Here is a 14,506-nt window from a genome sequence, read left to right on the forward strand (position 1 = left end):
ACTCTCCAATATTCATTTAAAAACAGAACTATCAGAAATTATATTTGTGGAGGATTGCATGAAGGATATGTAATTTATTTAATATATTGTTTTGTTTGCACTCACTTTCCAGGGAACTGGCACTGTGTCCCCCAGCCCCATCTAGGCCACCTAGTTATCATATAAAATGGCTTCCAGTACAGTGTGATTCTATTCTTTGGCCATAGTTGATGGTCTTGGGCTGGGCATCTGACCCAAGTTGGGTCAATCCAAGTTCTTTCCTTGGAATTCTGAAATTGAACTTGGTAAAAATGTTCTCTTCTTCCCAGTGAAGGTTTTGGGTGGAAAGCCCAGAGCTGTCAGCAGTTGTGTTTCCTACCACATGATCCAGAGAAGTGGAGGAGCCTGGTCTATGGAGGGAGAGAAGAATGGAGTAGATGTTGAGAGACACCTCTTGACTGGGTTTTCTCTGAGGCCCAGACATACTGTTTCCCACGTCTGGCATGAATCACTTTGGGATCCTTCATATAAATTCCTTTTTTAGTTTATGCTGCTCAAATTGGTTTTGGACATTAATTATCAAGAATCCATGACATTTGTTCTTTTGGGCAACATTTCCCACAATATGTTCCTCAGAATGTTTATCCACTGGTTTGTTTTTGTTTTTGTTTTTTTTTGTTGTTGTTTTAAGGCAATGGTAGGAGGAGTTTCCATGAACAAACAAATCTGGAAAGGCACTTGGTCTTTATCTCCTATCAAAATTCATGGTGTACTGTAGCACAGTAAGTTCTCAGGATTTTTAAGTTTCTTAGTCCAGTATTATTTGCTCACTGCCACTCCTCTCCCCCATGGAATTCCATTAACTGGTATTTCATGATGAATACATTTGGGGAAATATTACCAGAGATATTTAGATTTTTATCTTCAAATGAAATTAGACCTCTGTTCAGCTGTGTGCCTTGCTTGCATTCTTTTAGTTTGTAAAGAATGACATTTATTGAATTGTGCCCTGGCATATGAAACAGCATTGAGAAATGTGTCCTTGACATTGCTGGAGAATTCTCCTGAGGTTATTGTTCTCTACAGCACATATCTTTTTTATGAGGACTCAATCTGGAATTATCTCCCAGTTCTCAGAACTACCATAGTTTCTCTAAGTACTGGCTTGGTTTTTATCTTTCAGCCACTGTGCATAGTATAATTGGATGTGTGTTCCACTTTGCATTATCTGTTAGAAAATGGAGAGGCAAATGTGGAATATAGTACATAGGATCTTAAGATTCATTCTTATGTACGACTTTATTCTTGGACTCATCTTACTATGTTTTTAAACATTATTTCCTTTACTGTAATTTCATCTTCATTCTTATAGTATTTTGTGTATATGTATGTATGTATATATATATTTAATTTTGGTAAAAAACATAACATTAATCATTGCAATCACTTTTAAATGCACAGTACAGCAATGTTAGCTATATGCATCTTGTGCAACAAATCTTGAGAATTTTTTTATCTATGTAAACTAAAGCTCTACCCATGGAATACTAACTCCTCTTAATCTTGTTATCTATGTTTGCTTAAGGCATCTAAGTGCTATTTGCAGTCAGACCAAAGGCAATGAATGAATTAAATTGTTTAGAATAATTTTCTTTTTCTTTTTTTTTTACATTAAGTTCTGAGATACATGTGCAGAACATGCAGGTTTGTTACATAGGTATACATGTGCCATGGTGGTTTGCTGCACCTATCAACCCATCATCTAGCTTTTAAGCCCTGCAGGCATTAGGTATGTGTCCTAATGCTCTTCCTCCCCTTGCCCCTATCCCCTGAGAGACCCCAGTGTGTGATGTTCCCCTCCCTTTGTCCATGTGTCCTCACTGTTCAACTCCCACTTATGAGTGAGAACATGCGGTGTTTGGTTTCCTGTTCCTGTGTTAGTCTGCTGAGAATGATGGTTTCCAGCTTCATCCATGTCCCCTACAAAGGACATGAACTCATCCTTTTTTATGGCTGCATAGTGTTCCATGGCATATATGTGCCACATTTTCTTTATCTAGTCTGTCATTGATGGGCATTTGGGTTGGTTCCAAGTCTTTGCTATTGTTAAGTAGTGCTGCAGTAAACATATGTGTACGTGTCTTTATGGTAGATGATTTATTATCCTTTGGGTATATACCCATTAATGGGATTGCTGGATCAAATGGTATTTCTGGTTCTAGATCCTTGAGGAATAGCCACACTGCCTTCTACAATGAATGAACTAATTTACACTCTTACCAGCAGTGCAAAAGTGTTTCTATTTCTTCACAGCCTTGCCAGCATCTATTGTTTTCTGACTTTTTAATAATTGCCATTCTAACTGGCATGAGATGGGATCTCATTATGATTTTGATTGGCATTTATTTAATGACCAGTGATGATGAGCTTTTTTTCCTATGTTTTTTGGCCACATAAACGTCTTCTTTGGAGAAGTGTCTGTTCATATCCTTTGCCCACTCTTTGATTTTTTTTTGTTTTTGTTTTTTTTTCTAGTAAATTTGTTTAAGTTTTTTGTAGATTCTGGATATTAGCCCTTTGTCAGATGGACAGATTACAAAAATTTTCTCCCATTCTGTAGGTTGTCTGTTCACTTTGATGATCATTTCTTTTGCTGTGCAGAAGGTCTTTAGTTTAATTAGATCTGATTTGTCAATTTTGGCTTTTGTAGCCATTGCTTTTGGTGTCAGGAAGTCTTTGCCCATGCCTATGTTCTGAATGGTATTGCCTAGGTTTTCTTCTTGGGTTTTTATGGTTTTAGGTTTTACCTTTAAGTCTTTAATCCATCTTGAGTTAATTTTTGTATAACATGTAAGGAAGGGGTCCAGTTTCAATTTTCTGCATATAGCTAGCCAGTTTTCCCAGCACCATATGTGAAATAGGGAATCCTTTCTCCAGTGCTTTTTTTTGGTCAGGTTTGTCAAAGATCAGATGGTTGTAGATGTGTGGTGTTATTTCTGAGACCTCTGTTCTGTTCCTTTTGTCTATGTATCTGTTTTGGTACCAGTACCATGCTGTTTTGGTTACTATAGCCTTGTAGTATAGTTTGAAGTCAGGTAGCATAATGCCTCCAGCTTTGTTCTTTTTGCTTAGGATTGTCTTGGCTATGTGGGCTCGTTTTTGATTTTATGTGAAATTTAAAGTAGCTTTTTCCAATTCTGCAAAGAAAGTCAATGGTAGCTTGATGAGAATAGCATTGAATCTGTAAATTACTTGGGCAGTATGGCCATTTTCATGATACTGATTCTTCCTGTACATGAGCATGGAATGTTTTTCCATCTGTTTGTGTCTGCTCTTATGAATGGGAATTCACTCATGATTTGGCTTTGTTTAGAGTAATATTTTTAAGTGAGATAAATGTCAGTATAGATATTTCTAGAGAATAATTTTGAGATACCTGAAAATTTGTATGGCAAATTTTTTTAAACCAAGGAAATAATAAAGTGAGAAATGTATCAAAAGTCTTTGGCCTTTTAAATAAGCATCTAAATGCCATTACTAGGTTTATAAAACATATTTCTCTTTCTTTGTTTGTTGCCCAGGTTTTGTCAGGTTCTTAGAAGGCTATTATATTGTGTTAATAACTAAAAGGAGGAAGATGGCAGATATTGGAGGTCATGCAATTTATAAGATTGAAGATACGAATATGATCTATATACCCAATGATTCTGTACGGGTTACTCATCCTGATGAAGCTAGGTATGTATGGCAGTAACTACCTTTTTTTTTTTTTTTTTTTTTGAGACAGGGTTTCGCCCTGTTGCCCAGGCTGGAGTATAATGTCATGGTCATAGCTTGCTGTAACCTCAGCCTCCCAAGCTCAAGTACTTTTCTTAATGTGGTAGATCAGTTAGAAGATAAAATATAGTTTAGATATTATAAATGTTATGTAAAAAGATCAAATATTGGCTTAGAATTTTACAACTTTTATTTAAGAGCTGTTAAAAGCCTCCACTATTGCAATTGGCAAGAATCAGCAATGGCTACTAAAACCATTAGGTGAAAGGTTGTTATTGAGGAACAGAATAATCACATAGTCTCAACATTTTAAACTCCATAAATATCTTTGTTGTTTACAAAGAAGAATAAGTATTTTTATAATGAAAAATAATGGCGGACATTCTTACCCAAGTAATCAAACTTTGCATCACCAATAATGAGACCAAACTGACATTGTTTGACTCTCAATGGGAGGGACACAGTTTACATTAGTAGTTAAATATTGCTAAAAATATTTAACTTGAATCTAAGCATGAGGAAATAATCAGATAAATACATACTGATGGACTTTTTGCAAGATAACTGGCCTTGACTCTTAAAGAAATGTTAAAGTCATCAAAGACAAAAACAGCTGTTCTAAATTTTAAAACAGATATGAGAACAAAATGCAGATTTGGTCGGATCCTGGGTTAAAAGTGTGTGTACTTGCACACATATCCTCACACAAAGCTCTCAAGGGCTTTATTTGGACAGTTTGTGTATAGACTACATACTAGTGATATTGAATCAGTATTTACATTTGGAGTATAATAATGGTTTGTGGTTACTGAGGAGATTATTCTTGTTTATAATAAGATACATGCTAAAATATTTAGGAGTGAAGTGTCGTGATGTCTGCTACTTACTGTCAAGTGGTTTAGAAAAATAAAATGTACTTGTATATTTAAAGAGAGATAATGTTTGTGTATGTGTTTAAGGAGAGAGCACTAACAGTGAATTCAAAAGAAGGACATACTGGTGTTAATTGTACTTTTTTTTCCCCCAATTTTTCTATATATCTGAAATGTTCAAAGTTTTGGAAGAATTATTGGAACTTTGGCAATGTGGGAAAAGCTATTAACAAATTGATAAAATTGTAAAGGTTGAATTGATTTAATATTATGAATAAAATGGTACAAAGAACTGTTTGTAAGTTTTTAGGATAGGTAACAGTTTATATTTAATTATATCCTGTACTTCTATAGTGTTCTGATACATGAACTAAAATTTAAAAGTGATGCAACCCTCTTGCTTGAGACCTTCTTAGACAGTGGTTTTCTTGGCCCTTGTCATGTTGCTTTTGATGATGATTTGGAAGGGGGCGTTATTAGAAAATAATTTGTTTCAGATGAAGTTAAGTACAATTTATTAGATAAAGTAAACCTTTGTCTTACACTAACTGAAAAAATTTATATCCCATACAAGCTATAGGAAGACATAGTTTATTGACTAAAAGTGAATCAGATTGACCAGAGAGAGCATATGAATCCAGGGATAGGAAAAGGTTCAAGAGGTTAATATTATTTATAAATCTCATCTTTATGACTTTAGCCAAGAATAATATAGATTATGTTATTGTATATAGTGATTGGAATATCTTTAAAGAGTAAAATTATGAGTAATACCATGTAGTAAATGGACTTATTCAGAATAAGATACAATTTTATTAATAGTAGTAAACTGAAATAATATTACTAAATAGGAAAAACTTTTAACACTTATAAAACTATATAATCCCACAGTGCATCTAAGTAAAAATATTTGGTAAAATATTTGGAAATAAAATACAGTACTGTTAAACATTTCATATGTAATGTTTTTCTCTGTAATGCATGATTGTTATCAATGTTAGAAAATTTACTAGAGCAGTTCACATTAAAATATTGCTGGAAAAATTATCTTCTTAATGTTTGCAGAAAATATATTTGACAAAATTTCATACCCATTTGTGATAAAAAGTTTTAGCAAGCTAGGAATATAAGCAGACTTTCTTAATCTGATCAATGATACCTATTAAAAACCTATCTCCAAAATTGTTCTTAGAAGTGAAACTTAAAAGCGTTACTTTTAATCAAAGTAAGGAACAATACAGAGGTATTTGCCATCACTACTAACATTCAGCCTCATATTGAAGGCCCTAGCTAGTGCCACAAGACTAGAAAAATAGGGCACAAAGCTTGAAAAGAAAAATTAATGTCATTATACAAACAGCATCATTTTCCACTTGGAAAATTTGAGAATATCTACAAATTCTCAGAACTGATGAAAGAGTTCAGCAAAATGACTTAAGAAAAGGTGGCTGGGCATGGTGGCTCATGTCTGAAATCCCAGCATCTTGGGAGGCTGAAGTGGGAGGATTGAGCCCAGGAGGTTGAGGCTCCATTGAGCCATGTTTGTGCCACTGTACTGCAGCCTGGGTAACAGAGTGAGATTCTGCCTCAAAAAAAAAAAAAAAAAAAAAATTAAAAAAAGAAAAGATTAACATGTGAGATATGTAAGAACCAGTAATGTTTCCACACATCAGCAGTAATGAACAAAAAATTTATAAGGTGAATTTTATAACAAAAGCTATATAAAACCTGTGACTAAATAAAGCAAAAGCTATATAAAACCTTATGAAAAAAACTTAAAACATTATTAAAAGATTTTAAAAATCTCTAATAATTGGAGAGATGTCCCTTGTTCATGGATGAGGCTTGATATCATAAAGATGTTAGTTTTCACCAAAATTAATTTACAAATTTTTTTTTTTCTTGAGACAAGGTCTCACTCTGTTACTCAGGCTGGAGTGCAGTGGTGCAATCTTGGCTCACTGAAGCCTTGAACTCCTGGTTTCAAGTGGTCCTCCCACCTATCCTCCCTAGTAGCTGGGACTACAGACACATGCCACCACGCCTGACTAATTTTGGTATTTTGAGCAGAAATGGGGTCTTTTTATGTTGGCCAGGCAGGTTTTTAACTCCTGGGCTTAAACAGTTCTCCCACCTCATCTTCCCAAAGTGCTGGGATTATAGACATGAACCACAGCACCTGGCCAATTTACAAATTTAATGTAACATTAATCCAGATTCCAAGAGGATGTTTTGAGAATGGAACTTGGAATGATTTTAAAAGTCATATGGAAAAGCAAATGTCTAAGCATAGTCCAGACAATTTAAAAAAAGAAAAGAAGGAATAAAGTCAACCAGATGGTAAGACCTATAGTAACTAAGATAACCAGATAGTAAGCTATAGTAAATAAGGTTGCTTAGTATTGGTGGAGGAATTGATCTGAGTCAATGAACAGAGTTGAGAAAACCTAGAAAAAGATCCATTTTATGTAGCAAACTGCAATATGATAGAGTAAGCATTACAAGTCATTGAGGTAAAAGATGGGATAAATAGAGTTGGTTTTCCAATTGGACAAAATTGAAATTTGATTCCATTCTCTGATAATATTCAGGAAGCAAGTTCAGAAGTACAAAGATAATTTTAAGAAAATACAGGTAAATATTTTTATAATACTCGTATGAAAAAGGATTTTACAAACAAAATACAAAATGTATAAACCATAAGGCAAACAGTGCTATATTTGATAATGTCAATATTCAAAATGTGTTTATAATCCAGACAAATTTTAGGAAACAGCAGGAGTCTAAAAGTAGATATTTGCAACATATAACAATGATTATTATTTAGAATATGGGAAGAATTTCTACAAATCAGTGAGAAAAAATAAGCAACATAACTGAAAAATAGTTAAAAGGAACAGGCAGCTCACAGCAGAGATTCTGAACCTTACCTAGTAATTTGGGAAATGCAGATTAATAATCTTGTTAGTCTGTTTGGGAATAATCAAAATATCTGCCATCATCAAATGTTGGCAGAGATGTGGGAAATGAGTTGTATACTATAAGTTATACACTATGAGTTGTAGTGATAGTTTAGCCACTTAGAAGAACACTCTGACAATTCTAGCAAAATCGAAAATGTACGTTATCTACAACCCAGTGATTCTTGTTTCTATGCATGTGCCCTAGAGAAGCTGTTATACATGTGTTTGGGAAAACACGCATTGTATCTTACAGTGGAGAACTAGAAAGAACCTAATGGTCTATCAGCAGAGAATGGATAAATAAAGTGTGTCATGTGTAGCTGTCTTTTCTCATCCATGGACTCCACATCCATGGATTCAACCAACTACAGATTGAAAATACTTGAAAAAAACTGTGTCTGTACTGAACATGTACAGACTTTTTTCTTGTCATTATTCCTTAAACAATACAGTATAACAGCTATAGCATTACATAGCATTTACATTGTATTAGGTATTATAAGTAATCTAGAGGCCATTCCGAGTATACAGGAAGATGTGTGTTGTGTGTTGTGTGTTATGTGCAAATACTATGCCATATTATATCAGGGACTTGAGCAGCAGATTTTGGTATCCAAGGAAGGACCTGGAACCAGTCCCCCCCGCCGATACCGAGGGATGACTGTGTATGATGAAGACCAAACATTGATTAAAGTGCACAGATTAAATCTGTAACTTTCAACATAACTAGATTTCAAAAAATGAGTGAAGAAAGTAGGACAGTATACAAAGTTTGAAATGATTTGCATACATATTTTAAATATACAATGTAATGCTATGTATTATTCAAAGATGGCTCTAATGTGATAACAGTAAAGAGATGCATGGACTGGAAGGATTCATGTCAATGACAGGAGAATGGTTGCCTCTGGAGCGAGAGAACAGGACTGGGAAGTCTAAAGGGAATTTTAACTTCTTAAATTGTTCATTGTTTATCTTTTAAAAGTTGAAATAGATATTTTAAAATGTGAACATTTATTAATCCTGAGTGAGAGAAATGTGAACATTTTATTCTATACCTTTTTTGGTATAAAAACTTACCAACTTAAAATTGTGGTGACCCACAAACATTTGTGCTTGTTTTTGTTGCTCTTCTCTCTCTATCCTTAAAGCATTTGCAAAGCATGTTGTGAAAGCAAAAACAGCATTTATTTCTATCTTGCCCAAAGTCTGCCATGCCCACACATATAGGTGCATGACTTCGCCTCTCACTGGAGTGATCAGTGATGAGGAACAGTCAAACTATAAAATTAAAGGTCTCCAAAGGGATAATCAACAGACCTAGAATTGCTTCATATGTAATCTTTATTCTAGATATGGTTTGAATTCTTCAACTTTAATGAGCACATTTACAAATATAAATGTTCATTTAGGTACATGTTAAACTGTGAAAAGTAATAGTATTGGGCAAATGAAATATACCTTGGTGTTTTTTTTTTTTTTTTTTTAGGTATCTACGAATATTTCAAAATGTGGACCTATCTAGCAATTTTTACTTTAGGTAAGTTTGAGGTTAATTTTGCTCCTATTAATCATATAAACTTTTATATTATTTTCCAGAGGGTAAAAACAGAATGAGAACATAGTAGTACTTCTTCTGTTTCTTTTTAGTCAACTTGTTTTAACTAAAAGCATTAAAATATAGCTATTTCTTCCTTTTAAAAATCTTAATCTGAAAATCCAAATGGCTAAGTTAAAAGATATTTATTCTCATTATAAAAATCATCTTTGTTTTAGGTAGGATTTAATGTATTTTAAAGAAATATTCTCATTTTGTAATCTTAAATTATAAAAATGAAATTTGCATTCAGCCTCTGATACAGAGTTGTAACAATTTCATGATTCAACTTTTAGTAAATAATCTGACAAAATTTGGTAAAAGTAAATTCAAAATAGGAAGAACTGTTGCAATATTGATGTATTTCTGGTGACATTGTAAATTAACAGTTTCCTGAGATGGAATGTAGCTTTGAACATGTACAAAAATATGTCCTAAGAAAATAACCAGGAGTAAAAATACAAATCTCCATTGTAAAGACATTTATAGCTTCTCTATTTATAATAGCCCAAACAAGCAAACCAAATAATCCAGAGACAACCCAAATAGTGATAATTGAAGAATAGGCAAGTAAATGATTAGAGCATCATGATAAGTATTATACTACCATTGATGTGACTAGTAGGTGGGCCTGATAGATGTAATTATTGTGATAGATGGAAAATTCTATTAGGTATAATATCCAAACTAAAAATAGAACACAATAAGGACTTGAGTCATAAGGATCAAAGGAGAACCTAGAGCATTTGTAGCTGTTGGTATTATATACTACTGACAGGGTACTTTGCATTTTTTAAAAATTATTTTAAATGATTAATGTAGTTAACAATTTCTTTATGAAAGAAAGAAAAACATTTCTACTACATAGGGTGAATTATGTCTTTATTGTTGCAAACCTGAAGGAAGTTAATTATTTTAACAGAAATGGAGCAGAGAGCTCCTAAAGAAATAGTTTTTACTTCCACAAATGTTTATTGAATGTATATTTCCATTGTATTTTTTGCCATCTTCTAGTTTTCAGTCTATACGCCTAACTTTATAGTGTTTGTCAATTATTATTGAAGCTCAGTGCTATTGTTAGAAATGGCCTTTTCTGCTTCATATTTCTCAGTTTTGTCTGTATTTTTATACTGAGTTGTGATGAAGTCATTCTATAAGTAAATACATGTAGGTTCAAGATTTTGTGCCTCATAATTAGCCTTTTAAAAAGGTTACAATATATTCTTAAGAATCTCTAGAATAAAGCAACTGTTTTAAATAGAAAGAATTGATTGTTAATAATCAGAAGCCAACTTTTAATATAGCTTTTTATCCCTTTGAGATTAGATGCTATTAAAATGAATGGATTCATCAAGCAAATGTGATACAATTGAATTTCACAGATGAAACAAATCAATTTCAACCAATTATATAAATAAAGAAGTGATAATTCAAATAATGTTTGTGACTCTCCAGACAGAATTGTAACCATTTTAAAATATGACTAAAATACTTTAAAAACAAATTTGTATAAACACAAAATATTTTTGTATAATTCATATAATGTATTCAAATTTGTATAAACATAATGTATTCAAACTACTTTCTGAAATTCTGTGCTAAAAATATATAGCTAGGCTCCTTTAGGATTTCCAGTAAAAACTGGAAAGTCCCCCCACACATACTTAAGAAATATATATATATATATATACACACATATACACACACACACACACTATATATATGTATATTATATATATATACCCTATGTATATATGCATATTTTTAATATATTTATATTTAGAGTATTTAGAGTATAAATATGCATATACTCTATGTAAGTATAGAATATAAATATATTTATATGTTTATATATAGATACTTTTAAAACACCTCTAGCTATATATAGAGAGAGAGCTAGAGATGCTTATTTAAAAAATGTTAATTATGTGAGATCAAAATTGAATGAATTTCTTTTGGCCTAAAGTCCAAATTTAATTTGCACAGAGATGATTATATTTTTTGAATGCCTTTTACTCTGCTAAAACATGTTTCACTGTAATGGCCTATATTGTTTGCTTATTTCTGTTTCTTATTTATTATTGTGAAGTCAGTTATGATACCACCATAAATAATTGATAGAATTATTTTCACTCCTGGGTAAACTAGGGTACAAAATTATGCAGTATTGCAGTGGCTGTTGTGGTATCTAAAACCCCATACAGATTCATAGAAGATGTGACCCTGTTTGCACAAGACCATGAACTTAGATTGATTTCAGTATGAAGGAAAAAATGCACATATGCACATTGTACAAATCAAAGAATGTAGGTTACTGACATTGTCTTGTGTATTTCTAGTCATGCAGATGACTAGTCATGCAGTGAGGTTTTTATTTCTAATTATGTTTATATTTTGCTATGTTTTACAGTGCTTATTTGAACAGCATTGCTTCCAAATAAAGTAACAGGTGCTAAGTAATTTAGTTCACAGATTTTAATTCCATATGGGAGCCAAGACCATGAAATATGCTTTGCTTTTGTAATTCTTATTAAATTTCAATTCTGTCCTCAGTTACAGCTATGATTTGTCCCACTCACTTCAGTATAATCTCACTGTCTTGCGAATGCCCCTGGAGATGTTAAAGTCAGAAACTACCCAGAATCGCCAAGAAAGCTTTGACATCTTTGAAGATGAAGGATTAATTACACAAGGTGGAAGCGGTAGGTGGTCTTGGCATATCTAATGTATATTAATGTGGTATCCATGAAGTGACAGCTCATTAAATTCACTCACATTTTCCTCATATTTCTCCATCCCTCATTGTTCTTCGTCCTTACATGGGGTTGTTTTGGATATGTGAAGTTGACCAATTCATTTTTATAGAGATCATTAATCACCATGTGATTTCATTTGTAGGCCAGCCACCAAATTGTATGCTGACATTTTCTAGCAATTATTCATGTACTTTTCATTGAATACATTCAAGCCTAGACTTTTACATGGAGTGCAGAGGTGAAGTTTATGTGGATAATGTTTTTTAATATTAGATAATACACACTACTTATTTTCCTTCATAGAGACCCGTTTGTTATGGTCTGAGTTTTGAAAAAGATTTACCATGGGTTGCCTATTATGTGCTAGACATTTACATGTAATAAATATATTTAATCTATTTACATAAACATGTAAATGGAGTACATGTTGTATATGGAGTATATAAGTATAATATAAATATAAAAGTATATTAAATTATACTTATATTTAATATATGTGTTTATATAAATATATATTTAATGTTTATGTATAAGTATGTAAATATAAGTATATAAATATATATTTATATACAAACTATATATTATATATTTATGTAAATATATAATATATAAGTAGGTAAATTGATATTTCTCATAAAAACTCTGCTCAGTAGGTATAATGCTAGTTTTATAGAATTAAAGACTAAGTAGAAAACTGAGGCCTAGAAATTAAGATCATATGGCCATGTCAAGGCATCAGTGTAGCAGGTCAGAGGTCGTTATTACTTTGATGCGTCCCAACTTGACGCATCAGTTCTACATAGGCCCTGCCTCTGCAAGACTGCTGTAGGACCACTCAGTGCCTCGTCTAGGGTACCCCTGAGATCCTGGACTAAACCTGTCACACAATACCTTTATCGCCAGGTTCTTGGGTCAGTCTAGCACTCTAAATCTAGAGGCATTGCTAATGTGAATGTTGTAAGGGAATCATTTCAATAGTGAAGACACTAGCTGTGTTAAACTGACTGGGAATAAGTCAATAGTGTCTTTGGGCTCCTTGCTCCATGCAACTTAAGTGATCGTGATGAAGATGTGGGTGCAGAAGGGCAGAGGTAGAATCCAATCTAAAGGAGTCCCAGAAGATCTGCCCTTGCAGGACTCTCAAAAAGAGGCTGGGTTCTGTTAATGGTTTGCAAAACGTTGTGATCAACTTTAAAAAGGCTTAGGCTGTTACTTAAACTGAATTTATTTATCCTCGTCATTCCCCTTGACTCTTGTTAGTTTACTTGATTGAGCATCACTTGAGCTAAGGGCACCCTCCCTACTCCCAGATCATTTAGATCACATACATTTGCCATGGTTCAGATACTCTGGTGGTAACCCATACCACTAGAGACAGATAGAGGGCAAGGCAACTAGTGTGTCTGAATATTTGCTGGCAGCACTTCTGAATATCACCATTTGTAATACAAAAGCTGAAGTATTCCTAAATTTGCCCTACATTCTCTCCAAAATCCGAATTTGAATATCTTTTCTGGGATCTGAATTAAGCCTCTTGTGCTACTTAATTTTTTGCTGTCTCTAGAGCAATTCTACTTGATAGGTATGAATAACGGGGTGTATTAGTTTCTTCTTGTTGCTGTGGCAGATTACCTAGCTTAGTTGCTAAAACAACATAAATTTATCATCTTAGAGAAGGCAGAAGTCCACAGTGGGTCTCAGTGAACTAAAATTAGTGTGTCAGCAGGATGGCATTCCTTTCCGGAGGCTCTAGGGGAGAATCAGTTTTCTTGCCCTTTCCATCTTCTGGGGGCTGCATTCATCCCCTGGCTCATGGCTCCCTTCCATCTTTAGAGCCACATTACATTACCTGAGACTCACAATCCTGTTTTCCTCCTTTCCTCTTTGACTTACAAGGACCCTGTGATTATACTGGACCCACTTAGATAATGCAGAATAATTTCCCCATCTCAAAGTCCTGATTAGGAACCTTAACTTCATCTGCAACTTTATTTCTTCTTGCCATGTAATGTAACAGTTCATATTCACAGTTTCTGGTGATTAGCATGCATACATCTCTCTTGAAGGTGAGATTATTCTCTTGTCACACAGAGATAAACTGAAAAGAAACAGGGACTGAGGGTAGAAGGTATGGGAGTAGGTAGAAAAGGAAAACAATAAATTTTTAAAATAATCATTACTGGATGTCAGGTACTTTGCATATACGATTGATTTAATCTGAACAATATCTTTGAGGTAAGTAGTATTAACATCATTTTGTAGTTTAGAAAGTTGAAGTTCAAAGACGTTAAGTAACTTGCCTAAGGTCACAGAGCTGGTAAGTGACAAAAATAGGTCTCCTATCGATGTCTTTATTATTCATTCTCTTGTGTAAAGCATTGAAAGGGCAAAGAAAGTTTAGTTTTTATGAATCAAACCAAGGTGTAGTGTAGTGTATAAACAAATACTCTTAACAGATTATGTTTTGAGGAAAAAAAATGGTCTTGATTAACTGCTATTTAGAACCTTTTCAGTCTTTTAAGCTATTATCTTATAAACATACTTTTAATTTTTCACTTCATG

The 14,506-nt window shown here is 33.3% G+C and overlaps 1 protein-coding gene across 10 annotated transcripts in view; it reads left to right on the forward strand.

Annotated features, from left to right (window-relative positions):
- The window catches only part of FIG4 (FIG4 phosphoinositide 5-phosphatase), a 130,313-nt gene that overhangs the window by 31,491 nt on the left and 84,316 nt on the right, over positions 1-14,506 (forward strand). For all 10 annotated transcript variants that reach the window (XR_013534482.1, XR_013534483.1, XR_008480791.2 and 7 more), the window contains 3 exons: positions 3,561-3,717; positions 9,081-9,131; positions 11,742-11,890. Coding sequence is in view for 6 of the 10 variants with exons in the window: in XM_035296493.3 (XP_035152384.2) it covers positions 3,561-3,717; positions 9,081-9,131; positions 11,742-11,890 (357 nt within the window). In the remaining 4 variants the exon portion in view is untranslated. The remainder of the gene's footprint in view (positions 1-3,560; positions 3,718-9,080; positions 9,132-11,741; positions 11,891-14,506) is intronic.

The sequence above is a fragment of the Callithrix jacchus genome, chromosome 4 (assembly GCF_049354715.1).
Source record: "Callithrix jacchus isolate 240 chromosome 4, calJac240_pri, whole genome shotgun sequence".
In the NCBI taxonomy this organism is placed as follows: domain Eukaryota; kingdom Metazoa; phylum Chordata; class Mammalia; order Primates; family Cebidae; genus Callithrix; species Callithrix jacchus.